A 27,748-nucleotide genomic window follows, 5' to 3' on the forward strand; every position below is an offset into this window, starting at 1 on the left:
GTGTACCAGTGGTAACCTCTCACAGCTGTTTAGTTGGGAGGCTAAAAACTCTTATACAGGTTGAGTAAGGACATGCTGGCAGTTCTTCATCATCTGTTGGTTCCTACAGTTCCGAGATGATGTCAGAGTCCTTGACAACAGAATGCGTGAGCAGGGATCAGCTGCAGAACGGGGAGGACTGATGAATAAACAATCGTCCAGGCCCTGCAGCTCTGAAGACTGTCAGCAAGAGCTGAGACGCAGGCACGATAAGCACATGCCTGACTCAAGGCGAAGGCGATGCCTTTTCTTCCTGCCGAATTCAGGGATGATTTTGACAAAGCGCACTGGCCTTCACACAACACTGCGAATGGACGGAATGAGAAATAGATCTAGTTAAGGAAGCACTCAGGCAACTTTGGGCATTATGCATTGTATTTTTGCTCACTACTTTGAAGCCTCTAAAAAGAGAGCAAGAGAACAGGACCACAGCATCAGGTGATAAAATACATTTATTGAAAATTGTGACAAATGTAAAAAAAAAAAAAAAAAAACTGGCTTTGGGTCAGGTCAGAGCACAAATCACATGTACTGACCAAAAAATGACTGCAGTTCTTTCATTTGCTATAAATGACAGGTGAGTCGTGTGGGTAAAGATAAAGCACAACACATGGTAAATCAGGCAGCTAGAAACTTCATTTCCTCCAAGGATTCAAGAGAGGGCTTAATAGTATCCATGTGCTACACATCTGAAGAAAGCATGGGTTGGCTGGTGAAGGGCAATTTGAGTTAAAAATATATTTTTATACATATATATATATTTTTTTTCAATTTGATGGTGAAACACTCTGGGGTCAATAGCCAATATTAATTTCATGCAAATTGATATCTTGTGTAGTTGTAAATGTAACATGATCCCTGAGCTCACAAAGAAACCCAACATAAACCACATAAGGAATCTTCCAAATGTTTCACATTACTCTTCGTTTGGCATTCTGATTAAATAATGGCACATATTATTAAGAACAAAATAAGACAAATACGATCACATGGTAGTCAAAAAATTATATTAACCCTTAAAAATGAAAATAGATAAATGTAGCTATTGGCAGATTTCATGTGTGATCATGTGTTTATCTCCATTTAAATTAGGAATAAAATAGAATATGCACACCAAATTCTATATTAAGTTTAAAAAAAGACAGTTGCATCTGCGCCAATTTATATATTGTAAATCGGGTGTGCTGATTCAAAACAATTAAATGAAGAATAAATAGAATTTAATAAATAAATCACATATTAATTTCAATGAAAGCAAGAATGTTATGTAAATTTGATCCATTTCTCAAATCAAAATTCTGGTCGTTTGCCCTCATGTTTCACTGAACTTATGTAATTTAGTGTTAAGATTCCATTTTATTCTTGATTTACTTGTTTTGAATCAATATGCCTGATAATTATTTACAATATGAGTTGGCAGAGACACATTTTTTTCCTTTTTGTCTTCATTTACTCACTGCTCGTTTGACGGATGAGCTTCCATTATGTTAAATCAGACAATTTTTGTGAGCAAGGTGAGTTGGCACAGTGATATAAACTGTTAATGAGAATCCTTTCTTCTACTGTAGAAAGTGAAGCCCTCAGAATAAATAAACATGAGTGTTTCCAGTAAGCTATGACATGTTCTGTCAATCACATGAATATATGTAGCTATATGTAGCTCGTTAGGCATGTAAATGATTGCTTCCTGCATTATGGTGAGCATGCTTTAATGCATTAGTGCAACGTAAGACTTTTGATCAAAGCAAAACTGATACGTTCTGTAAGGCCATTGACTTGAACTGATCTGCGCCTCATTGCCAGTAACTAAATACTGTATGTGCATACATCACGTGTGCAGTTCAAAATGCATTCTGACTGGGCACCTCTCTTCATGATTTGTCACCATGGAAACACAGGGAGCCTATTTGTTTGCTGTTTTTATGTCTGTATATGAAAAAAATGACAGCTTCGTTGTGACAACCACACACCATTATCCACATAATCACAGACTACTTCGTACTTCGGGGTAGATCTCAGTTTTAAGAGTTGTATTTTAATTATTATACTGTTTGGCACATATACTGTAACTCACATATATGTTCATTGATAAATCTTAATTTCATTAGTGATAATTCACAGTTTTCCTTAAAAGTAAAAATCTAATTAAGTGCTGGTGTTTTCACACTTGGCGATCCATTTAGCATTTTTTATTAAAAGGCTAAACACAAATGTGGGAGATTTTGGCTCTAAAACAGAGTAATTTTCTTGCACGAATGGAAATCTTGCTATCTATATACACACAAGCATGTTGTCACATGCAAATAGACACAAACACATGCACTCAGTACTTTCTCACCTACTAAACGCACACACTCACACTCACACACATCCACAACGACATAATTTCACATTATGTTACCATACCCAAAAACACATGTACAAAAATTAGTTTGATTATAAAAAATCATCCAAATTAAAATGTATGGCATGTGATCTTTGCTGCCATATCAAAATGGCAAGAGGACAAACCGAATGGAGCTGGGATGAGGCATGAGATGAAGTCTGAGAAGAGGTAAGCAGAGGTTCAAACCTCTTTAAAGGGGAAGAGAAGGTATATGGGGCGGGTGAGAGAGGGGAAGTCACAGCAGAGGGACTACACAGTAGCTTAGCTCAAAGAAGAGAGGGCCTTTGGGTAACAGCCCTGGGACTACACAGTAGTTTAGCTCAGGCGAGAGAAACAGGTTAGCACGTCATTCACAGGCCTACACGGTTGTCTCATTTTTCCAAGGTCCAGTCCTAATGTTACCTGTGGAATCAGAGGTAAGTACGTAGTCCTCATGCTGACTACTGTTCCGACTCAGTGTCCCTCTCCGGCTGAGGGTGCCTTTCCTGCTGAGTGTGGCCTGGGAGCACGACAGAGTGGCCTTCGGAGGGGTTATATCCAAATGCAGCATGGTTTCGTCCTCTTTATCGGCCATTTTTGGGCAACTGTACACCAGCGGACCAGTGTCAGGATCCTCCGCCTGGCAAGGGCTGACAAATGGGTCAGCTTTATGGCAGCATATGCTCGAGAATGGGTCTACTTTGGCACAGCACATGTGTCTGTGGCAGGAGAGCTGGCTGTCCAAGTGTGCGCTGTGGCAGGAGAGGCTATCGTGAAGGCCGTGCGAAGCCAAACTCTCAAGGTGAGGACTGGGACTGGGGCAGCGCAGCTGGTTGTCTGGGTGGGGGCTGTGACAAGAGAGTTGAGTGTCAAAGTGGGACGTGTGGCAGGTGAGAGGGTTGTCCAGGTGCACGCTGTGGGGGCTGTCCAGGTGGGAGCTGTGCACACTGCCGTCCATGCTGGTGGAAGTCATGTGATAAGAATAGTCCCTGAGGCAGGGCCGAGGTCGATTGAAGGAACGAGTCTTAGACCTGTCCTTCAGGCAGCTTTGCAAGGGAAGGGTTGGCCGGGGCAGTTCATCAGGGAGGGACTGCGGGCGAGTCGTGCTCCCGATTAAGGAAGAGGGGCTGTGAAGGGTGGCACAGCAGGTGCTCGTGTGGTTTTGGGTGGAGGGCAGAGTACCCAACTTGCAGTGCGGCAAAGGGGAGTGTAGGTGTGGGGAAAGCAGTGGTTTACCTGGGCAGGATGAGTCGACCTGGCAGTGGATTGGGTTCTGCCCATGGGATGGCGTATGGCTGTGACTTTGAGAAGGGGGAGCGACGCTCCCCGCCGGTTCTCCGTTGACCTCCACCTTTGGTTTGTTGGGGCAACAGGCCCACCACCGATGCCACACATCGTCACGTTTCGCACAGTGCTGAATCAGCAGAAAAAGCCCCAATGTGACTGAAAACGCTCCGTATAGGCAGCTGAAGATCATGTCTAGAAAATGGCCCTGTGATACGGCCAGTGCTCCGAAAACCCAGGTGGCCAGGAAGAGGAAGAGAGTAAAGGCGGTGGCCCTCAGCTGAGCTTTGAAAGAGTGTTCATTGGCCAGCATGGAGGCTGTGATGGCTGTGCAGCCTGTGTGATCGCCGTGCTCACCTGGTTCTCCACTGACGGCGTGGCAATGGCCGATTTCAGCTACGGCTAGACGCTGCTGTTCTTCGGTCATGGCCTTGAGCTCATACTTGCGCTCTGGATGCCGCTTTAGCTGCACGAATGTCCATAGAAAGTAGATGCACATTACCAAGACCAAGAAGGCGGTGGGTCCGTAAAAGCCCCCAAGACTGGGCTCCCAGGCCATCCAACAGCTGCAACACAGACAGACAATGATTAAACTGACAGTGTCGATACCACTCTAGATCTAATTACAGACCTTGTGGTAATTTATAGCATTAATTAAGATACATCCCCCGGAATCAGTGACATTTGTGATTTTTACTGGCTTACTGAAAACGAAGTAAACATATTACAACTGACATCTAATTAGGCACTACCAGTAAATATGATACTTACTAAAGAGCGTCATCTCTGCTACCGTAGTTATCCAAGCTAACAGCAGCCGTAACGCCCACTATAATTAGAGGGATCCCACCACTGACCAGATAAAACCTGACAAGATGAGGGTAAAAAATTTTTTATTTTGTCTAGAGATGTGAGATCTTTTCCCAAGCAGCAAATGCAATGCATACCAATTAAATGAAAAAAATTACACTACTATTTAAAAAAAAAAAAAAAGAATGAATAAATACCCTTATTTAGGAATGAAATGTGACAGTAAAGACATTTATAATGTTACAAAAGATTTCTATTTCAAATAAATATTGTTCTTCTGAATTTTCTATTCAAATAATCCTGAAAAAAATTATAATTGTTTCCACAAAAATATTAAACAGCACTGCTTAATTGTGCAGAACTGTGTTCAGTATTGATATTGATGACAATGATAAATAATCTCTGAGCAACAAATGAGCATATTGGAATTATTTCCGAAGGATCATGTGACACTGAAGGCTAAGGTAACGGCTGCTGAAAAATTAAACATTGCCATCACAGAAAATTTGTAAATATATTAAAATAGAAAACATTTTTAATTGTTATAATATTTCACAATGTTCCTGTTTTACTGTACTTTTGATTAATAAATACAGCTTTGGTGAGCATAAAAGACTTAAAAAAAACAAAGAAAAAATCTTACTGACCTCAAACCTTTGAATGGTAGTGTATATATTGTATCTATCAACTTAACTCCTTAAAAAAACAAAAAAAACTCTGTATTGAATAAGAACCATGCTGTGTACCTGAAGATGGTGGCTTTAGGGCGTGGTTGGTTGGGAGGGTCCCTGTCCTGAGGTATGGGTGGAGCCTTGGACACCTCCTTGCAAATATTCCTGGCAGTGAAGAGCAGCCATAGCATGCTAGAGAGGGAGGAGTAGTGCAAGATAATGCCAACCTGTCAACGAACAAGATGAAACATTAAACACTGAAAGCTCACTCATAGAGAGCAGACTGGCACAGAAAACTAAAGCAGCAGTGTGTGTGTGGGTGTCTGTTTGAGGAAGGATGCACTGAGGGGAATTTGAGGTAATCCTCCTCAGACAGCGAGGTCATGCTGTTGTCCTCTTTGCTCCAATGCGCATACTGCATCCAACCAACCGACCCATCCATTCATTCATATAGGATATATATGATGTTTATATGGGCACTGAATGTAAACTATGTGCTGTGAATGTCTGCCATGCTTTTTCAAAAACTGTGTAAATGTATATAATAAGTGAACGTGAAATTATAATTTTTTGTTCATATCTAGGAAAACGTAAATACTCTATAAATAAATGTTAGGACAAACTGTTACATAAATGTAATGACAAACCATATAATTAGAAACCAGACAGGTGTTCTTAATATAAAGTATACTTTTTCTAAACTCATACACAGTTGACTTTTCCAGCTTGACACAGCAGTTAAGGGCTAAATACTTCATACAGGTCTCAAAATCAGCTTAATCTTTTCTAACAGCAAACATTCACACTCATCAAAACACACTGAGCCTAAAAACACTAAAACCTATTAGCAGTACAAGACTATTATGGATTCAAACTATACCACTCAAAAGTTAAGAGTTGAATGCATCCTTGTTGAATAAAAGTATTGATTTCTTTATAAATAAAAATCCTACTGACCCCAAACTTGTCAACGGTAATGTATCTTTTATTTCAGGGTTTTTTATTTTTGTTTATTTTTTTACACAGGAAGTAGCACTGGAATGCATATGGTATAAACCAAAAATTCTCAATACTCACAAAGAACAAAGTGTCCTTTCATTAAAGTTGCAAATGTTTCTTTTATCATTAATCATTATACATATTTTGTGACATAATGAGAACATTTGATCACAAAAGTTCAACAAAATTTTCAGATTCAGATCTAATTTAGCTGCATCTGTCATGGTGTGATTCGTGCCTCCCTCCCTCTGATGCCCACCACTTGGGCATGGGCCCATGCCTGCTTGTTTGAGAGGGCACGGTACTGCACAACAAAATAAAGCATCTACATTTATCAATAAAATACATTCATTGCCACACATACACAATTAGAACAGCAATGGAGACAATTATTGTCAAATCGGCATCATTTGGCCACAAGCGCTCCTCTGCATCATACTGTTCGTCCATCTCTGGCTACACACCTGGTGAATAAATGCATGGCAGTGGTAAAATACCACATTGTCCCATTCAGTTGGCCAAATGCTGACATATTTCTCATCATTTGCTCTCTGTCTTCACCTGGCACATGCCTTCATTTGACATCATCCAGCAATGAAACACTACATTTTGTATTGTGCGACTTAATTGCAGTTTCCTTCAATCAAACTTCCTCTGTCAGTCATTTTTATATACAGTTACAGTACTGAACCTGACCTATTTTCCAGAATGTAACTGAGAATTCCTTTTTAAACACCAATTCAATTCCTTAATTTAATTTAAGCAATTTGTAGCTGTCACGTTTATGGTCTGTGTTGGTTTTGTTTTACCCCGTCTTAGTTCCTGTTTCCTTATTTGGTAATTTTCCTGTCCTTGTTTAGTTTGATTATGATTCCGTTCATCTGTGTGAGATTAATTATCCCTTGTATTTAAGTTGTCAACTTGTATTATCCCTGTCTGTTCAGTTAGTTTTCGTCTGGTCTACTCGTTACGTTCCTTGTGTTCCTGTGTGTCTCAGCCCTGCCTTGTCTTGCCCTGTGGGTTTGGATTAAAGACTGTTTATTTAAGTTATTCTATGTCTCTGTGTTCCTTGTTCCTCCCCGCTGTGTGCACCGTGACAGAAGACCAGACCTAAACAGAGAGTGAGCGGCGCCTTTTTTCACTGTTTTATTTTCTGTCTTTTGAAAGTTTTTTGTTGGTTCCTGTTTATTTTCCCCACCGTTCGCGGCTCACTCAAGCCTGCCGGCCGATCCGAAGTCAAGTTCGCCGGCCACTACGAAGTTAAGCCCGCTGGCCGTGGCTCTCTCCAGCCCACCGGCCGCGGCACACTCAAGCCTGCCGGTCGATCATCAGTCAAGTCTGTTGACCGATCATCTGTCCAGCCCGCAGGCTGTGGCTATCACAAGCCCGCCGGCCGCTCGTCAGTCAAGTATACCGGCCGCTCATCAGTGAAGTCTGCCAGCCGTTCATGTGTCCAGCCCGCCGGCTGTGGCTAACCCAAGCCCGCTGGCCGCTCCAAATTCAAGTTCGCCGGCCACTCCAAAGTCAAGTTCGTGGGCCGCCGCTCGCTAAAGCCTGCCGGCTGTGGCTCCCCCAAGCCTGCCGGCCGTTCTGAAATCAAGCCCACCGGCCGCTCCAACGTCAAGCCCACCAGCTGCAGCTCACTTCAGCTCCAAAGTTCGCACCAGTGCACCTGACCAAGAGTCCAGTGCAGGCTCCAGCCCCTGACCAAGAGTCCAGTGCAGGCTCCAGCCCCTGACCAGTATCAAGTCATGTCCCCTGAAGTTTTGTCCACAGGAACATTTTTAATCAGTCTTGTCGGTGTTGTCTTGTCTTTTCTGTTGGGTTTCCTGAGAAGCGGGCTGCTTCTCTTGTCATGGGCACGGAGGCCATTCCCAAGCCGCTTGCTTCTCTGGTTGCCTCAATGGAAGCGGTTCCTGAGTGCATACCCTGTGAGGGCCCCTGACTCCACGTCCAGCCCAAGGAGGGCTGTGGTGCTCCCGTCATGCCCAGAATGGGCCTGAGCTTCCGAGCCTAGCCCATGAAGGGCTCCTGTTCCTGTGGATAGCCCCGAGAGGGCTCCTGTTCCTGTGTTTAGCCCGCGGAGGGCTCCATTTCCCGAGTTCAGCCCCATAAGTTTCCCCAAGGTTTTTTTTTTTTTGGTAGTGGCTGGGACAAAGGATGAGGCCATGGCCATGAAGACCGCCTGCCATGGCCTCCTGAGCTCCCTGCACCGCCATGGCCTCCTGAGCTCCCTGCACCACCATGGCCTCTTCAACTCCCAGATCCGCCATGGCACCCGGTACTATCTGTTCTGCCGTCGAGGGTTTCCCCTTGTCCCTGTTCTGCACCAGCCTCCAGGGCGCCCACCCCACCTCCCCAGTGGTACGGTTACGGCACGGGATGTGCCTTCCGGGAGGGGGGAGTAATGTTATATTTATGGTCTGTGTTGGTTTTGTTTTACCCCTGTCTTAGTTCCTGTTTCCTTATTTGGTAATTTTCCTGTCCTTGTTTAGTTTGATTATGATTCCGTTCAGCTGTGTGCGATTTAATTATCCCTTGTATTTAAGTTCCTGTCTGTTCAGTTAGTTTTCGTCTGGTCTACTCATTACGTTCCTGTGTGTCTCAGCCCTGCCTTGTCTTGCCCTGTGGGTTTGGATTAAAGACTGTTGTCCCCGCTGTGTGCACCGTGACAGTAGCAAACAGGACACAGATTTACAATTTGTATTTGAAGAAAGTAGAATTAAAATGAACTGAAATTTGAAGAAATACTTCTCCACCTTTTTCCTATGCCCCATGATGCTTTGCATGAATTATGGAAGTAACTTCTGTTACACTGTAAACAATCAGCAAAAGGTTCGCTCTATAAACGCAATAATAAGCATTTTTAAATACTGGGTACAATGAGGTGACATTATTCTACACACCCTTCAACCATCGATCATTACAAGGAAATTTAAAAGTGTACAAAGCATTAACAAATTACTTTCAACATATCTCATACATTCAAGATCTAATCAGTGTCGCCTCACTACAGGAATTATCTGAATTTCATTTCAAATTTCAAAATTTGTAGTGTATATAGGCCTACGTAAAAGCAGTGTTTGTCACTCTTTTAGGATTTTTATTTGAGATCAGCAGAGCCAGCTAAAGCTCTTGAAGGTAAACCAATGATTCACTTGTACGAAATCTCAAAATATAAGGCCAAAATACAATCTTCCATTAGGGTTGGGTAAAAATAAACTCCAACGGATGTCTGTGGCGATTACAAACTAGCATACACATGCACTTTATTGCTCATCCACCCACTATAGTTATATGTCTATGTAGAGTGAGAATATTTCAAAGAAATTTGTTCATTCAATAGATAACAAATATTGTATTTACCTGATTAGAAGTGAAAAGAGGAGACAATTACATTTTAAAGAATCAGTGTGAAAACAAACCTGAAAAGAGACGTGAAGATTTCACGAAAATAAGAAAATGAGGAAAATAATGCAGAGGACTGAAAAGCACTCTTAACAGAGATATACTTGTTATACCATTGTAATACACCATTGTAATTCTTGTAATACACATTAAAATACCAATAGCAACCTTATGATTTTAAATGATTAGTTTCAGTCATTTTGAGTGGAACATCCCCAAACTGGAAGTGGCTCCCATAATTTAAAATGCAAAAATAATAATAATTAATTATAATTCGTTACATTTATATAGCGCTTTTCTGGGTACTCAAAGTGCTTTAAATGAAAGGGGGGGAATCTCCTCATCCACCACCAGTGTGCAGCATCCACCTGGATGATGCGACGGCAGCCATAGTGCGCCAGAACGCCCACCACACAGCAGCTTACTGGTGGAGAGGAGACAGAGTGATGAAGCCAATCAGATGGTCAATAGTCTCACTATAAAAAGGTGGATAAATGAAATTTTAACTACAAAAGCAAAGTCTGTCACAAATGAACAAACAAACAAGATAGATTGATAGGCTGATATTTCGATCGATTGATATTCACAATTCTATTTCTAATATTTTTATGTTATAATTTGATATATTTTAACAAATGTCATTTTTCTTTTAATTCTTTATTAGTGTGAAAGTTGTCAAATATGACAGTCATGCAGTATTTTACCTTCACCGTCCCAGTGAATATATACTGTGTTTAGGCTGCATCTCAAATTTATGCTCATTATGCCTCCGATCATAAATCTGATGCTTTTAATTCTTAAGCTTCACTGACAGTGAATCAACTGCTGTCATTAACTAAAATATGTTTAATAAGCGTGCAGCTATAAACATAATCAAATTAATCTAACTCACTGGTCCAGGCTGGAAATTGTCTGTGATGAAAGAATAAGTGCTACACTTTGAAAGGCCATGGCAATCCTAGAACCCCAGTGCATTAGCCTCTCAACACTGGGCAGCCGTGCCAAACAAAGCCCTCTGTGCTTTAGTAAATGGCGACCATGCCAATTCGGGAGTCAAAGAGGCCATATGCTAGTGACTCTGAGCTGAGAGCCACAGACACAGGGCATGAATAATGTGGTTCACTCAGGCCAAAGAAACAGGGTAGAGAACTGGGAGACTTACCACTTGACAGATCACAGGGTACTTGATCTGGTTGATGCCTCCTGCAAACACCCCAAACGTCATGGCAGTGTGGAAGAGGAAGTTGAGGAGCATGTGCCATCCTTTCCTGCTGATTCGGATTATGCTGCAGAGACACACACACACACTCATATCAGATGAAGAGACAGTTGCGCCATGAGTAATACATAAACAGCCTACTACTAAAGGGAACAAGTAACTGCCTTTGAAGCACAATGCTATGACTAAAGAATCTTTTTCACCCGTCTGCAAAGTGTCTCGAAGTAGAGCGGCTCACTAAATTTGGCACTGTCCCTCTAAGGTTAGAAGTGGCCCCTTCTCCACAGAGCAAGCATTACTCACAGGAAATATCTGTGACAGTCAGGGGTGATGATACTATAAATATTGGCGGTCTGACTCAGGATCACAGCACTATGGTGGCAGTCTGTCCCAAAAACATTCCCTACTGTGACCTTCCAGTGTTAGTACTGGTGCTACAAATGGCATGTTTTGAGTAGAGGAAAACTGTAAACTATTTTTAACTGAAGCAAACGGTTTAACAATGCAAAAAGGCAGCATGGAAAATACAACAGTTCACTAGATTTCATTACTCATTAACACTAAATTGCATTGCTGAAATTCGGCTGCAGAAATACACTACACCAAAACAAATATATTATATTATGCAAATATCTATAACGCCAATAGTTATTTATCGAATGATGTTTATTTAACTGTGAATTCATTTCAAACTCATTTCATCTTAAAACTAGGATTCTTAATTTATCGATTTATACCAAAGCAATGATTTTCATACTGTGAAGCTTCATGTCCTACATGTCCTATTTAGTAAGATTTAAAAATAAATAAATAACCTATTTCAAATAAATGCTGTTCTGTGAATTCATTAAGAATCATGGAATAAAAACGTATGTCAGTTTCCACAGAACTATTAAGCTGCACAACTTCTTTTATCATTTATAAATCTTTCCTGAGCACTAAATTAGCATATTAGAATGATTTCTGAAAGATAATGAGACATTTTAAAATTGTAATAATATTTCAAAATATTACTGGTTTTACTGTATTTTTGATGAAACAAAAACAGCCTTGTTGAGCATAAACAACTTCTGTCAAAAAAGTCTTACCGACCTCAATCCTTTAAAAAAAGTAGTATCATTGATAATTTGGTCATAATTTCAGTATCAGTGCATCCTTAACTCTAATAAACTAATCACTAACCACACAGCTTATTTTTCAGATCTATACTGTATTTAATAATTTATGCCACTGGTGCAGCTTAATTGCAATAAAGCACATACCTGTGGTGTACAATGTATGTCATGATAGAAATCAGCAGGCAGAGCAGCATCACTGCAGTGCAGGCGTACACCACTGGATGCAAATAATCCCCTGGATATGGAGGAAAGGACAGCACCCTCTTTAAATCCTGTCAATAAAATCAGAATAAAAACATGAGAAATAAAAGAATATGTCAAATGATAAAAACACACCAGTCTTTATATTGTATATCATATGCATTTGCCTAATAGCATCAGTCTGCTAATTCGCTTCTTTATGATCTTATTAATGCATACTGCTTGTGTCCATCTCAGCTTCTAACATTTGCAGTCTCTTATTGGTAAAGTATGTGTGGCAGTAGAGATGCACAACATGAGTAAAGCTGTCGGATTTAAGAAACTGACCATTAAGACAGTTTTTTCTGTCTAAATAAAAGAAAAAGGGGCGAGTTGGAGGAGGAGACAGGAAGAAAGATAAACAATACAAGAAGGGAGCGCTGTCCCTGTGAGCCAAAGACTACACCCCCATACGCATCAATCTCTTTCAGCATGTCTATTTTATCACCCAGCCCGAAGAGCCCCCTTTGTTGTGTGCCTGAAGGGCTCCTTCCCCTCTGGAAAGCAGCACCACAGATGTACATGCATGTCTTTACACTCCAACAGACTGAATACGCTCTACGCTCCTCATTACAACAGCCAATTTCCCTTAGTCTCCATCTTTAAATGTGTGACAAATATACCTCATTTAACACTTCTTTCAATATCTGGGAGTGCAGCGTGGCTTAAAAAAAGTCAGCACAATTCTATTATGCACAAGATTGGCCATTTGAAAATTAAATGACAGCTTACATATAAACGAAAAAGCAACATACATGTTGAAATTATCATACAACGAAAAGTAAAAGTAACCCTAAAATCCTGGTTATATTATGATTTAGCCTCACAGTGTTTTTTGCACTTGGGCCCATTATGCCCTGTCTCCCAGAGTGTGTGTCTGCTTCAATCCAAGGTGAGATCAGCACAATTGCTGCCCATTAATCAGTTTCCCATAAAGCATCACTCAGCGTCAAATTATTGATCCTTTGACCTCAGTTCTTCAGCAAAGATACCGTACCTTTAATGCCCTAAGACATCGAACCACTGTTGCACTGAAAGTTAATGCTGATTAATATCAACTCCTTTAGTGCTCCAAAGCAGGCGAAGTCATTTCAAACATTGTGCCCATAAAATGGTTATTAAGGCTTTGGGGTACGCTATAGTCAGAGTTTGTACTAAATAAAGATCTAATCAGTGTCGCCTCACTACAGGAATTATCTGAATTTCATTTCAAATTTCAAATTTTGTAGTGTATATAGGCCTACATAAAAGCAGTGTTTGTCACTCTTTTAGGATTTTTATTTGAGATCAGCAGAGCCAGCTAAAGCTCTTGAAGGTAAACCAATGATTCACTTGTACGAAATCTCAAAATATCAGGCCAAAATACAATCTTCCATTAGGGTTGGGTAAAAATAAACTCCAATGGATGTCTGTGGCGATTACAAACTAGCATACACATGCACTCCATTGCTCATCCACCCATCCATGGTAGTTTGATGAGATTGTGCCCACTCCTCAAGCTCTGTGACCAACCACCCCTTTCACTGACAGTAAACTGTGTTTTTTTCCAAGACAAAAGTTGCTTCAAACCTATATATATTATCATTCAAAAGTTTGAGGTTTGTCATTGTCAAGTTTTTTTGAAGTTTCTTATGCTTACCAAGTCTTAAGTCATGTATTTGATCAAAACACAGTAAAACACAAGAATATTGTGAAATATTATTACAAATTAAAACACCTGTATTTTGTTTAAAAAATTTAAATGTCATTACTCCAGTCTTCAGTACCCACTGATTCTTCAGAAATCCTTCATCATACTGATTTAGAGCTCAAGAAATAATTCTTACTATTATCAGTGTTAAAAACAGAATTATTTGATGAATGGAAAGATGAATAAATGTAATGCATCCTAGCTGAATGAAAGTATTAATTTATTTAAACATTTTTAAACTGTAGTGTATCTATCTATGCGTAGTATCTATCTACTGTATGTACCAGTATGTATAACAGAATTTAAATGAATAACTAGAGATGCTAAACTCACTTCTAATTTTCAGCTTGGTCTTATCCAATCAATATATGCATCAATCGATTTATCTATCTGCCTAACATCTACCTAATAATATTCAGGACATAAGCATTGGAACATCCATATATTTACAGATTCATTTAATTGAATACCATGACTGGACCTGCTAACCTCAGGTCTTACCCAATCAGCAAGCAAGTAGAAAAAAAGAATAAAAAGTGAGCTCTAAAGAGATCCCATTTCATGTCTCAGCCAATGAGCATACAGAGAGGAAGAGGATCATCGCTGGCTCAGTAGGACCTGCTATCATTCTGTGCACTGACCCTCTTTCTTCAAGTAGTAACATTCCAGACCAGTTGGGACCACATTTTGGTGCCAGAAATGTAAATGCAATCACAATATCACAGACTTGCAAAACGAAACCTAAATATACTACACAAATTGTAAGAACTGATAAAACATGACTTCTAAAATCATTTTTAAAATGTGTGCCACTGAGAGACAAATTGTAGGGAGCTTTGAGATGGTGATATATGAAAACTGACAGATCCAATTCTGAAGCAAATGGAGGCAGTGAAACAATAGAAAAGGACTGGCTGCTGTCACTAAGACACTATGCTTTCTCACTCAGACAGGCTGTGCTTGGATTCAATACGATTAGCGAAATAGCATAGGCCCATGGCCCTTAAATTGATTAGGGTACATCGTACATTCATGGGCCAATGTGATTGACACTTTTCTCACAGTCGTATGAGGAAAGTGACATTTAATGAGGCATTGAAATTGATTGATCAATACAGTGCCTTTAAAGCGTTCTATAAAGCTAAAACCATTCAATGTCATAAAAACTATTAATATTGTGTTATAAAAACTGGCGTGACCATATTTAGGTCTTTGATGCATCTTGAGCATTAAGAGTGTTCTTGGCTTCTCCTTCTGTGTGCCTCAGTGAGCATGCTTATCTTGGAGACAAAACTTGGTCAATCAGTCTGCTCCAGTGCACAGACTCATCTCTCCAACAGAATATGACTGCTTGGATTTGTTGCAGGCGAATATTCATAAACATATAGCAACTATGCACACTCGCATTTGCACGCATACATGCACAAATGTTACAAACATACATTGTGCAATATATAAAAGTCACGTGCATGTGTATACAGAAGGCCTACAGGCTTGCATGCACACATGCTCTATTTTTTCTACTCTCTCTTACACACAGCACAAAACAAAAAGCAGTAAAACACTCATTATATAACAACCATCTTTGTATTCTTTCTACAAATATTGTTTAATATTCAAGATTTCACTTCCGTATAAACAACTAAAATGAATTACCATATGATCTATAATTAAACTGACTTCAGTATGCAATTCAATTTCCCTCTGCAATGTTGGTGGTAGGGAGCTATGATCTTCACTGTAATCCTTGTGGAAAGTGTGCACTTGTGTGCGGTTTAAAAGAGCTGCTCTGCACATCCCTTGCACTTTCATGTCCTCTGTAATCTGAAAAAGCTCTTTTGCAAGGTCTAATGGATAATGTGGTGCTTGGGAGAACATACTTTGTATTTTTACATGGTTCCCTGGAAAACTCAATTCTGATTGGTAATTCACAGCATTCAGATATTTTTGTACACAGGCAATGCTGTACAACTGACCAGTCATCCACACTATCTCTGTTTCCTATTTAACTTATGTTCTTTCTCTCCACAGTCTCTACAAAAAGGCTAATGAAATAATCAATATTTAATGTCCATTTATTTATTTATATCTATTAATATTTAAATATCTTCAGGGTGATCCTAATCAATTAATTTCAAAAACTGTAGAAGCTACGGCACTATATAGACACAAAGAAGACCTTGAATAAATAGATGAAACAACTTGTTGCTGACTACATTTAGAAGCCTTTTGAGATCTATAGATGTACCTTTATATGGTAGAGGAGGTAGGAAAATGTCCCCAGCAACCAAATCGGAAGTGTCCCGACCAATATTTGGTCCTAAACTACTGATGGTTTCAATACTTCTTTGAGGTCTCATTGGTGTCACTGTATAGACATTTTAACTCCCCTAAAGCCACATCTGTCCATGAGCTGGTTAAGCTGAATATGTCTTGCCTTAAGTACCAAACGTTGTGAGTTCAAATCTGGCTTGAATTACCTTTTTTCTTTTTAATTAAAGGGACCCTATTATGCTTAATTAGGTTCATCATTTTGTTTAGGGGGGCTACTAGAATTGGTTTACATGATTTCATGTTCAAAAAACATTTTTATTTTTATTTATTTATTTTTTTTATTTACATTGCTGCAGTACCTGTTTTCATCAACTTTCTGAACAGTCTGTTTTAGTTTTGTTTTCTTTAAAGCCCACCTTCCGAAAAGCCCGGTCTGCTCAGATTGGTCAACCAGCCCCAGTCTGTTGTGATTGGTCTATTGGAAAACCATAATCAGCGAGTACAAAGTATAAAGTAACCAGTAGATGGACATAATGACGTAGATATGTTACGGAAATAATGTGAGAACTACAAATGAGGCATTTAAGATGTGTTTTCTATTGAAAAATTAACTCCCTTTGGCACAGACTTTGTGCTTTGTTTACATGCACAAACAGCTATATTACACAGTACAGATAATGTAAATAGGTTCTCTTTAAACAATAAATAAATAAATAACATCAGTTGATTAGGTTTGCCACTGACCAGAGAGAAGAGTAATACTTAATGTAGTGAACTTAAAAGTGTTTAATGACAAGCGGATGGTTAAAAAATAAATAAATAAAAACTCAGTATGCAGCTGTCATAATATTTTGGGGCTGAGAAAAGTATACAACATTAATCTTGTGATACGAGGGAATAAATGTTGTTTTCTCTATATCACCAGATGTACATCCACGCAATGGCATTTCTCAGCATCAACACTGATCAAGGTCCCGTGATTCACTGTTTTAATAGCTGGTTTGTTTACAAAGATTATAATCTTATCTTAATCTTTTCCTCTGCCTCCTTGCAATATGTCCCTGTTTTCAAAGCAAACCTACACCCTTGCTAAGATCTATGTTCTTAAATTATTAGACCAGGGCAATTCCTAACACTGTCACTGACTGTAGGCCTAGTTGGTTCGGGTCTCTGTCCTTGGTGCTTAAAACAGATAAAGCGCTAAAGGCACTCTCCATGGTGCTGCTGTGATCTTACGTGCCTTTTCTGTATGGTGGAAAGAGGGGGGGAAAGCTTTTGCCTGGTTGGCTGATACCAGTGACCTGATTGGCTGGATATCTGAAAAGAGGAAGCGGCGACAGCCGACGTCATACAGCCAATGTAGACGTCATAACGCACACAATTAAAACCTCTATCCACGTCATACAGCCACGAGTATACTTTGGTGCTGTCATAGATAAAAAACAGTGTATCGGAAAACAAAGTAAAATCGCCTTTGCCTCAGGGATAACCAAGGCCACGGACACGCCACAGCCCCTTGTGATGATTAGCTGACAATGACAATTGATATTCATTGCACGCGCTCTCCAGCTTCCAGAGCCACCAGTGCGGTTACCCTCTGACTAAATCCCTTCTACACAATCTCTACCGTTTTCTGAGATTCAAAGACAGTGCATCGACTATACGTAATTGAATCAAGTTCATTTAACATTGCAGGGATATTGAGCAAGCGTTTGGCACTGCAACAAATGGACCCTCTACCGCTGAGAAAATGCAACGATAATCTATGGTGCGATGCCATTGTGAGGCATCGCTTTAATTTCGTACATCACATCGGAGATCAATGCTAATGCCCACCGTAAACGCCCGTTTGTTTGGGAGAAACTCTCAACTGACTTGCATTGTTACAACACAGAAAAACAGCTGATTTCTATCATCACCGAAAGTTTTTGTGTGTGGATTACATAGGAAGAGCGACCAAAGTTTTATCTTGTAACATGAACTGTCCTAAATTGTAATTAAAAATATAAATGAGGTACTTTAAATCACTCACCATCAGATCCGCAAAGTTAGGGTCCAGCTTTAGTGCAATAGTATCAAGTATCACAGTCGGTTATGATGTGGCCATCTGGCGCGTGGCCCTTGTGCACGCGGAGAGAAACGGCATTCCGACAGGCGCTGAGGGGGGGTCATTCTCCAGCAGGAGAGGCTGCAGAACATCCGAGAAAAAGGCAAAAAACAAAGCGAACATCACCATGAACCCTTTCCTCGTTAAAAGTCAGCTCAGAATTGACGAACTTCAGTCATTTGCGGCGATTTCCGTCGGGCACGTGCGCATTTGCCGTGACGTAAGTCTTTAGAAATATCACTCGTGAAATGTTAAAGCACAGGCATGCGAGAAAAACAACAGTGCAACCTCTACACAACGCAGGCAGTGTAGAGATGGTTTTAAAATACTGTCTTACTCTCATTTGAGAGCCCTAACAACGGGTTCCCTCATGTCTCCAAAATCGTAATCCTATGACGAGCAAACAAAGCCAACACCCCTTACCTTATACCAAAATGGCACACTCAAGACTTCATCAGAAAATGTTTTAAAATGAACGCAAGAGCATGAATACATGAGCTACCGTATTTTGTGAATATCACTTACCGTATCAGAACGAGATATAGGCTACTGTTTAGATGTAAAATTTTGCCTCATATTTCCTTACCTATTTTTAAGAGAGCAACTGGTGTTGTACCCCATCTTTACGTCCCATTATCTGATAGACTTGACGAGCGTGAGCGCATGTAATATACTCCATCTCTAAGGAAGACAAATATCAGGTCTTGATCTGAACCGAGAACCGAGGAACCGGTTCCATTTTTCAAACAAAATAGCGGAACCAATTATTTACATGACGTTCGGTTCCGTTAACGGCTCTCGAATCTTCATTGTTCCGCCGATGCGGAAGGAACACCGTGGTAAAATATTCTGACAGTGTTTCCCGTACTACCGTGCACCGCAACACCGCCAATGAATCTTACAGCGTGAGATACACAGCGCGACCAGTGTTTAACGAATGACTCTTATGAACCGATTCTTTTAGTGAATCAAAAATATACAGCACAAGAAGCTTAATCCGATTCTCAAGCAAATGACTCTCATGAGTCGTTTCTTTATTGTGAATCAGAACACCTTTGAACCATTGAGCTGTTACTGAATTTATGACTCACTTACTGACCACCAAGTTATTACTTTCGTCATGTCTGACTCAAAATAAACTGTTAGTAATAAACATTCTCAGTGGGAAAGTGCCCTAGGAACATATTGCTCAAAAAGTTGACCAGTGTATCATCAGCCGTAAATTGTTATTGGACGGTTTGTGATAGCCTAGTGGCATTGTTCACATTATTACATCTGTGAAAACAAATAAATAATGTTACCACATTTAGTAGGCCTGTTTATTTGTTACCCCTAAAAAGTGTATGAAAATTAATTCATAAATATTTGTGAACAGACCTTCTGCATTCATTGTATGAAATGCAATTTTTATTTGTTATAGCATATGTTTCTGTAGAAATCTTTGGCAATATAATGATAGCCATAAATTCAGTTAGAAATTCATTTATTTTCCCTCCTGCTAATATTTGTTCCTCAAAAGTACTAAAATAATTAGTTAATTGAACCGTTAAGGAACCCGAATCACATCGGATGATGGCTCCTATAAAGGCAATGCCATGAGGGGGAAGAAAGTAAAACAGTTTCTCAGAAATATCGTGGGTTGGATTTTTGGAAAAATTTCTTCTTCCCCGTAATAAGGCGTCTGACAAGTTTTCACTTTAGCGTGGGATCTACCAATCTGTAGAAGAGAATGTGTGTGAATGCTGAATGTCACGAGTCGCGCGAGAGGCGCTGTTGAGCGCGCGCGGTTGAAGTTGCCCACTGCAGAGGTGGAAATGGTTGTAACCGTCTGAGCTCGCGGGCACATCACCGCTGCAGCGCTGACTTAAAGAGACAACCTACCAGGTTTTACCCTTCGCAAGCAGCGCGTTTTGGAGAATCACATCGGGAGGTTTCACCCCACACAAGATTTCTATTTGCCTTTGTCTGCGTATTTGCATGTGTGTGTATGAATGAAAGATAGGTTTTAAGTTAATTTTAGGGTAATTTTATGTTAAATGTGTACTTAGTAGGCCTACTGTTCTGCTAATAAAAAAAGTGTATAGGCTACTTAAAGAATTGACCAACACTTGTGAAATTTCTCAAAAAGTGCCACATTGACGAACAAGTTAGGCTAACACACACTGTGTCCGAAATCGCATAGGCCTACAGTCTAGAAGGTACTGTATTTGGTTTGAAACTTTGAAACGAAACTTTCTTAACGGCCGTTAAAAATCTGCTCTCTCTGAATAAAATTTGGATGTGCTACATCCGCCATGTAAAGTGTCCAATGAATGTGCATTCCACAATCTTGACGGAAATAGTAAGTCATCCAGTCTTAACAAATGTCAATAGACCAGCAAGATTTTAAAACAAGCAATTAATTAATAAATTCGTACAATCTTACCATGCTGTGGAAATACAAACCAGAAGACAATAAGCACTGAAAAGTGGCAGAGCTATTTAAGGTCTATATATAAGTAGGCATATTCACGTCCAGTGATGGTACAAAAAAAAAATATAATAATAATAATAATGAGCACTATCCTAACATGCAAAACACAATATTGAGAACTTCTCCGCTGCTCAGATAAAAAATAAGATAAATTGAACAGAGATGTCAGAAGATATCTGTGATGCCACTTTTATTTCTGGACTAAGGTTAGAAGCAGAATACAGACAAAGATAGACATATCTATATATACACCAAAGATATGTTTTTCCCCTGAGGTGGTACAACTGTCACTCTTTTCAAATTCCTCTTAAAACTATGACCACCCACTTGTTTTCTACCATGTTAGGTCTCAGTATTGCAATGCCGTGGGGAGTGTTTTTACCCTGTCACCCACACTGCTAAATGAAAACAGTCCCCAACTAAAGACTTACCTGTTTTATCAGCAGTGGAACAGCTGCTAGCTTTCTTGCAGTGCCCTCATGTTTTTTTCACAAGTGTGCCTGTTTTTTTTGTTGTTGTTGTTATTGTTTTCTCTGAGACTCATTATATGCAGTTACACTACAATGCTATTCAATATGGTTATATTAGCATGCTAATTGAAATTTATAAAGCAATTGCCCTAGAGAATGCTGAAAGGTCCCTGATCCAGTTGTTGTTGCGTTAAAAGCATAACTAGCCAAGCGTAATTAAACCCTGTAACTTGGTTTCCATGCCAACAAGTCTACTCTTCACTGTTTTCAATTTAAGACAAGATGAAATAATTCCTCCTAGGAAAATTCGGTGTATTGGATTGTGCAATTAGATATTAAATAAAATGACCTATCTGTATCAGGCACCTCAAAACAAAACGTTTCGCCTTGGGTCAGGAATCGTCTTGATGCGTGAACACCAGTTAAACTAAAGTAGTAATGTTTGAGTGAAAGTTTGTGTAACTTTGGTAGAAGCACAATTTCAGGTTGGTTAGATGGTTACATTTGTAGAATTTCTCTTATAATTATCAGATTCTTCCAGGTCTACACCACCCCTTCCAATCCAATCGAAACTTCATTTGGATGACCACAGTTGGATCAATTGATGCATTTACATGAAAGCTTTTCAGTGAGCCATCAATCTGATTACAAATGGATTTTTTGGTTGCATGTAAACATAGATATTGATGCATACCTAGCACACTATAAAAATCAGTTGTTGACTTTGTTAATGAATGTTTTATAGGCACTAATTGCCTTGGCTTGACCGGTGGTTTTGACTATAGTTAAACACAGAATATTTAAAGACAGAAGAGTCAATAGAGAGTGCACATGACTATCTGTCTATCTATCTATCTATCTATCTATCTATCTTACCTATCATAAAATGTCCTCCTTAATACCAGCTACTTTTGACTAACAAAGGAAGTAGCAAGTACTAAAGGCTGATGCATGGATGGATGGATGAATGGATGATAGAGTCATATAAGTTCCATCTGAACTTCCTGCTTCGATAAGAAATGATGTCACACAAGAGAGAATACTACAAGATTTCATGGGGTCTTGTAATGACATCACAAGTGGCATATGCCTATTTAGAGTGGTCTGTGAGATAAAATAGCATAATTGGGGACATGTTCTTCTCTACTACAGAGTATTTAATCTTTAATAATATGCCAGAGTCAGCAAGATGTTGCTCCACTGAGTGTTCACATTTAACCTACAGGAGTCAAAGTAAAAGTTAACAGTAAGATGGGAAAATATTGGTCATAACAATTTGATATTTCATAGCCTGGTCCCTCCTTATGAGGCTGCAACTCAGTGACAGCATTGTCTCGGACAGAAAATGCCTGTCAACTGTCACATGTGATTTAAAGGCAGGTAAAATATTTGTCAGCATTCGTCTGGAAAGGCTGCCTCAACCAATCACTGTTCTCTAGAAACATGCATTGTGCTACTGTTAATATACAATAGGCTGGTGACTGCTGTGATGACAGGCTGGATGGGACATCAACCATCAGCCACTCTCTGTGAGAGAATCTCCCAGTGGATACAAAGCACTGTGCTTCAACGAGGAGGGATGCAAGTTAAAAGTTATATAAATGCACCAAAAAAACAAAAACAAATGCACACTTAATATGAAATTACCTTATTTATGTTTCAGTTGCATCATAACAATGGTTTCATGGTATTACAGAAAGGTTGACTGGCCTAATAACAATCTAAATGCCATTATATGTTAAGCATGAGAGATACTTGATGTTTTGTTCATTATCAGCTGCATAAAAGTATTGTGGATGCATTGTTATTTTAGGCTTTTGGCTGGAGAAAGTGCTAAATGTTGGGCAGTGAGCCAAAGTGATGAATGTACAATAACTAGATGGTGGCAGCACTGTGAGAGTATGGGAGAGGAGAGGAGTGATTTTCAGAGTGCTTGTTTACCGGACAGAATCTGTCAGATTTACATTGGTAAAAGTCGGCAAAATTCTGACAATATACACTACCATTCAAATGTTTGGGACCAGCATTTTTTAAAGAAATCTATACTTATATTCAGCAAGTATGCATTACATAATTGAAATTGAGAGTACATGCATTTATAATGTCTTTCTAAATAGATTTGTATTTGAAATAAATGCTGTTCTTTTGAACTTACTGTTCATCAAATAATCCTGAAAAAATGTATCATGGTTTCCGTAAAAATATTATGGAAGCACAACTGTTTTCAACACTGATAATAATAAAAAAATGTTTCTTGAGCAACAAATCAGTGTTCTGTAACACAGAAGACTGAAGTAATAGCTACTGAAAATTCAGCTTTTGCCATCACAGAAAAACACATTTTAAAAATATTTTGCAAACAATTGCAGCCCTGGTGAGTACAAGAGACTTCTTTGAAAATATAAAAAATCTCCCAAACCTCAAAGTTTTGAACAGTAGTATATAAACATTTAGCCAAGTACACACTAAATTCGGTTGTCAGTTCAGCTTTTACTCCTTAATCGCGTTCTGTACACACACAATTCACTAAAATACGGGAGTGACAACTGCATTCCACAACCGCATTAACTCCCGAAAAATACAGGTAGCCTAGTGACAACCGCATTTATAGAAATTCTACGCAGTGTGTACGCAACTGAACTAGTTCAGTAACGCGTATCAGAAATGTGTCTTCGTCTGTATGTGAGATGCAAGAAAATAACCAAGACAGAAGTCTTAACCTTAGCACATTTTGATACGGCCGGTGTTGTGCCGAATTCTGACCCCCACCAGATTATTACCCCCTAGTATTGGTAGTTTAGGGTTAGGTGTGGGGTTAGGATTAAGCAGGTAGCGATTTCAATGAGGGGGGTAATAATTTGGCAGGGAGTTGAAAATGGGCACAACACCTGGACCAGAGCCATAGAGAGAGAGAGTTGCGACAACTCCGTTGACTCCAATGGACCGTTTTTTTACAGCAATGGCGGATCATGGAGCCGCTCAATAGTTCCCGGAAGTTCGCGCTCATACTATCAGCGCCATAGAGATACAGCAGAAGAGACCGCTGTGATGAACTTTTAAAAGGTAAGACATTTATAGAACAAAATTGTATATTATCAGCACAGCAAATCAAATTACCTTGTGCGTTAAAACAGATTATTATTAGATTATTCCTCACTTAATTAGTAGATTTACGGGATGTTATTCATTCTCTTTGGGCAGTTTCATTCGTTGTTGTGTAATTAAGGCTTTTAAACGTGATTTCTGCTGCTGGGAAGTTATTTAATAGATTTAGATTTATTGCAAAGGATGCTGATGGACCTGAGTGAGAATAAAAATAGGCGAGCAGTTTTAATTTCAGAATCATGCTAGGCTAAATTTCCAAAAATGTATTATATAGGCCTACCACTACTATTTTATAGAAGTAATCACAATAAATCTGTACTGTATTTTATACTTAAATGTCTTAGCTACTGTAGAAGCACTGTGTTGAAGGAGCAGATGCCACAGGACTGAAATGTGATGGAGCATCATTAACCATTTCTCCTGTGTTTTTCTCCTTCTCTATCTGGATCAGAACAAGAACCACCTGAAGACTCCCTGTAATGAGAAATCACCCTCACAATGAGTCTTCACTGGGTTTGTTTTATAAATAATGTAAATAAAGTATTTTATTGTCTACTAATTACCAAAAATCGCAGTTCTGTCTCACTATAGTCACTAACTCAATGCATTCCAATTGCCCGCAATGAACTTCCTGGAACTTCCTGAAACTATTGAGGTCTACGTGAACCACGTGACGATCGAGCGTTTTGAACTTCTGTTGTCGCAACTCTGTCTCTCTATGGCTCTGACCTGGACTAGCTGCGCTCACGAGCCCTGCGGTAAAGTGTCAGTGTTGCCAGGTCACAGAAATAAAAAAAAAAAACAAATAAGGACAAGCACAAAAACAAAAACACCAAAATGCTTTATGTTTTATAACACACACACAAAATCTTATATCTCATATCTGCAACAGACCACTTTACTAACTCCATAAAGTGCCTAGCTTTATGAGCTAAGACCAAACAACATGCCTAAAAGCGTTTATATATATATATATGAGGACGTGGCAACACTGCAAGACAGCGCTCTCTAAAGCAGCCTCCTGAGCAGAAACAAAACACAGCACGTCTATCAGCGGTAGTTCAGTTAAAATCGACGGAGAAAAAGAGTCTTTAGCCAAAAAATGACAGATACCAAACGGCTAAATTCTTCTTCACTCCTGCAAGAAGCCAAAATGTTGCTATGGTTACAAATGCTGGAGTGACTGCTCTTCCGTTCACACATGGAACAATAATTTACGGGACTCACTCCTGCATTTAAATGCGGTTGTCACTCCTGAAACTTGCAGTGTGTACAGTATGTTAAAATTTGATTATTGATATTATCGACTGTAGAATTAAATAAGACTAAAGGCTAAATGGTGGCTAAATATGAGACTATTTTGAACTAATTGATTGTGCATATAGAGAATCTAAAAGAATTTCACAGATGTGAAGACTAAAAACCCCTCATAAATTATTGAAATTACTTTCAACAGAGTGAAACCTGTCCTGTCACAGTAACAACAGCAAAGCAGCAGGATGACTGAGAGAAGATGATATGGCTAAGTGACAGGAAATGTCACCTGGGAGAGTGAATCACAGTTCATTTTCTACATGGATCAGCCCACATCTTTGTTACTATGGAAACAACCCAGTTCCTCTGTACAAAAGGTCTGGGTCAAATGAGGTCAGGGGTCAACAAAGTTGGAGAGGATCAGGGGTTAACGCGATGTGTTAAGGCTCTTTGTCAGATGGTGAAAACAGTTGCCATGGCAACACTTCCCCAAACAGTCAAAGAGCACTTAGGAGACAGCATGTGACAGAGGTGTCTATTTTACTGTACGGCGGCCCATCCCAGTGATTTAAAAAGTCATTAATTGTGTATGAGAATCTGTCTGTTGAAAGATGCAATGACAAAGGCACAAGAAGAGCTACAGTACATTCTAACATACACTCTGACACATAAGCAAACAAACCCCTGAAAATGGACGTCACGCTAACGATTTAAGACATGTATGAAGCTTGAATGAGCATCGCAGCTGCACTGTCAGTAGTAAGATCTGAGTGGAAGAGATAGCTTGACATGGTTTTTATAGCTCAGGTGAGATGCATCTAAAAATTTCAGAAGGCTAAATCACATACAGGGCTGGGTAGTAACTGATTACATGTAATTTGGATTACGTAATCAGATTCCCAAAATGAAGTACTTGTAATTAGGGTATATTACATTTTAAATGCTCATAATCAGACTACAGTTACTTTTTCATGGATTACATGATTACATATTATTTATGCAATGGCAGTAAATTATTCATCATTTATTGATTCTCCCTAATTCTTCATTTTGTCCTCTTTTTAAATTTTTTTACTAAAAATCCTATTGAGTGTCATACCATTCAGCTTTGATTACTGTATATTCACAAAGACAGAAAGAAAGAAAGAAAGAAAGAAAGAAAGAAAGAAATATTTCAAGGAATATATTTTCAATATGGTATGTTTAATGATAAGTTTAAAACAAGTTTAATAACTTTTCATCATGTAATCAGTAACAGACAACAATTTGTAAGCAAACTACCCAGAACTGATCACAAATGAGGAACGCAATAAAATTAAACCCAAACCAACTCAATAGGGCTTCCAAAACCGCAATATTAGGGATGATCAAAAATCTATTTATAGCAACAGGCAATTTTCTTTGTAAATGGAGCTAACCCACTTTTTCAATGGTATTTGTTATTATCACATTTCACAACAATTTACTGATTACAATGAGAAGTGCAGTGGGCTCTTTAAACATATATGTAATGCTTTCTGTGTTATTATTCCCCTTAACACACCATTAGATCTATTGAGACCAATGTAGAAAACTTTTTGTGATTGAATTGTGTGAACTTTTAGAGAAATATAATAAAACTACAGTTTTGAGTGTGTTGTCCAATCAGAATTTAGAGTCTGTTTTATAATGTACCATTTGTTTAATTGATGAGTGATGACTCGTCATTCAAAAGCTGGCTATCTAGTGCATAATAGCAGTGTACTGCTAATATTATTATTAGGGACTGTACAATTCTCTCTCTTTCATAATTTGCTCAATAGGGCTGATACCCCACATTATAATGCAGTGGAGAGTTTTATATCCGACATTTTGGCACAGAAACAAGAAAGTACTCTTATTTTTCATAGTGAGAGAGAGAGTGAGCGAAAGAGTGCTGGAGAGCAGAATGTACATCACCATGCAAGTGTCAGTGCTGATGGCAGCTAAGTGCACTGATAGCTATGCACAGTTTTACTTAATCATGTAATGAAAATGGTGAAAGGGGGCAAACCCTGAGAGCAGCTGCAGCAGGAAATTAACACGAATGAAGAGCTTTTTCACATATACAGCATCAAAATATAGCCATCGACATGTACCAACCAATAAAATGATAATAAGAGGTTCTTTAAAAAGTGTTAGGTCACTACTTTCAGGTTCTGTTGCTTTCAGGGACTATTTGCAAAAAACAAAACAAAAAACAC

General features: G+C 39.2%; 1 protein-coding gene across 6 annotated transcripts in view; it reads right to left on the minus strand.

Moving 5' to 3' along the window:
- Positions 1 to 368: 368 nt before the first annotated feature.
- adgra1a (adhesion G protein-coupled receptor A1a) overlaps positions 369 to 27,748 on the minus strand; it is a 35,154-nt gene continuing 7,774 nt past the window's right edge. The window contains exons 1-10 of one of the 6 annotated variants that reach the window (XM_058792674.1): positions 18,997 to 19,099; positions 18,811 to 18,905; positions 18,150 to 18,305; positions 16,477 to 16,592; positions 12,058 to 12,185; positions 10,739 to 10,862; positions 9,858 to 10,000; positions 5,245 to 5,396; positions 4,460 to 4,555; positions 369 to 4,254 (exon numbers count right to left, since the gene is read on the minus strand). In XM_058792674.1, the coding sequence (XP_058648657.1) occupies positions 2,784 to 4,254; positions 4,460 to 4,555; positions 5,245 to 5,396; positions 9,858 to 10,000; positions 10,739 to 10,862; positions 12,058 to 12,185; positions 16,477 to 16,486 (2,124 nt within the window). In that variant the 5' untranslated portion in view covers positions 16,487 to 16,592; positions 18,150 to 18,305; positions 18,811 to 18,905; positions 18,997 to 19,099 and the 3' untranslated portion in view covers positions 369 to 2,783. Of the gene's footprint in view, positions 4,255 to 4,459; positions 4,556 to 5,244; positions 5,397 to 9,857; positions 10,001 to 10,738; positions 10,863 to 12,057; positions 12,186 to 16,476; positions 16,593 to 18,149; positions 18,566 to 18,810; positions 19,133 to 27,748 lie in introns of those variants that run through there. The other 5 variants (XM_058792673.1, XM_058792676.1, XM_058792675.1 and 2 more) reach the window with 5 other exon arrangements.

Source organism: Onychostoma macrolepis, chromosome 12, assembly GCF_012432095.1.
Source record: "Onychostoma macrolepis isolate SWU-2019 chromosome 12, ASM1243209v1, whole genome shotgun sequence".
NCBI lineage: Eukaryota > Metazoa > Chordata > Actinopteri > Cypriniformes > Cyprinidae > Onychostoma > Onychostoma macrolepis.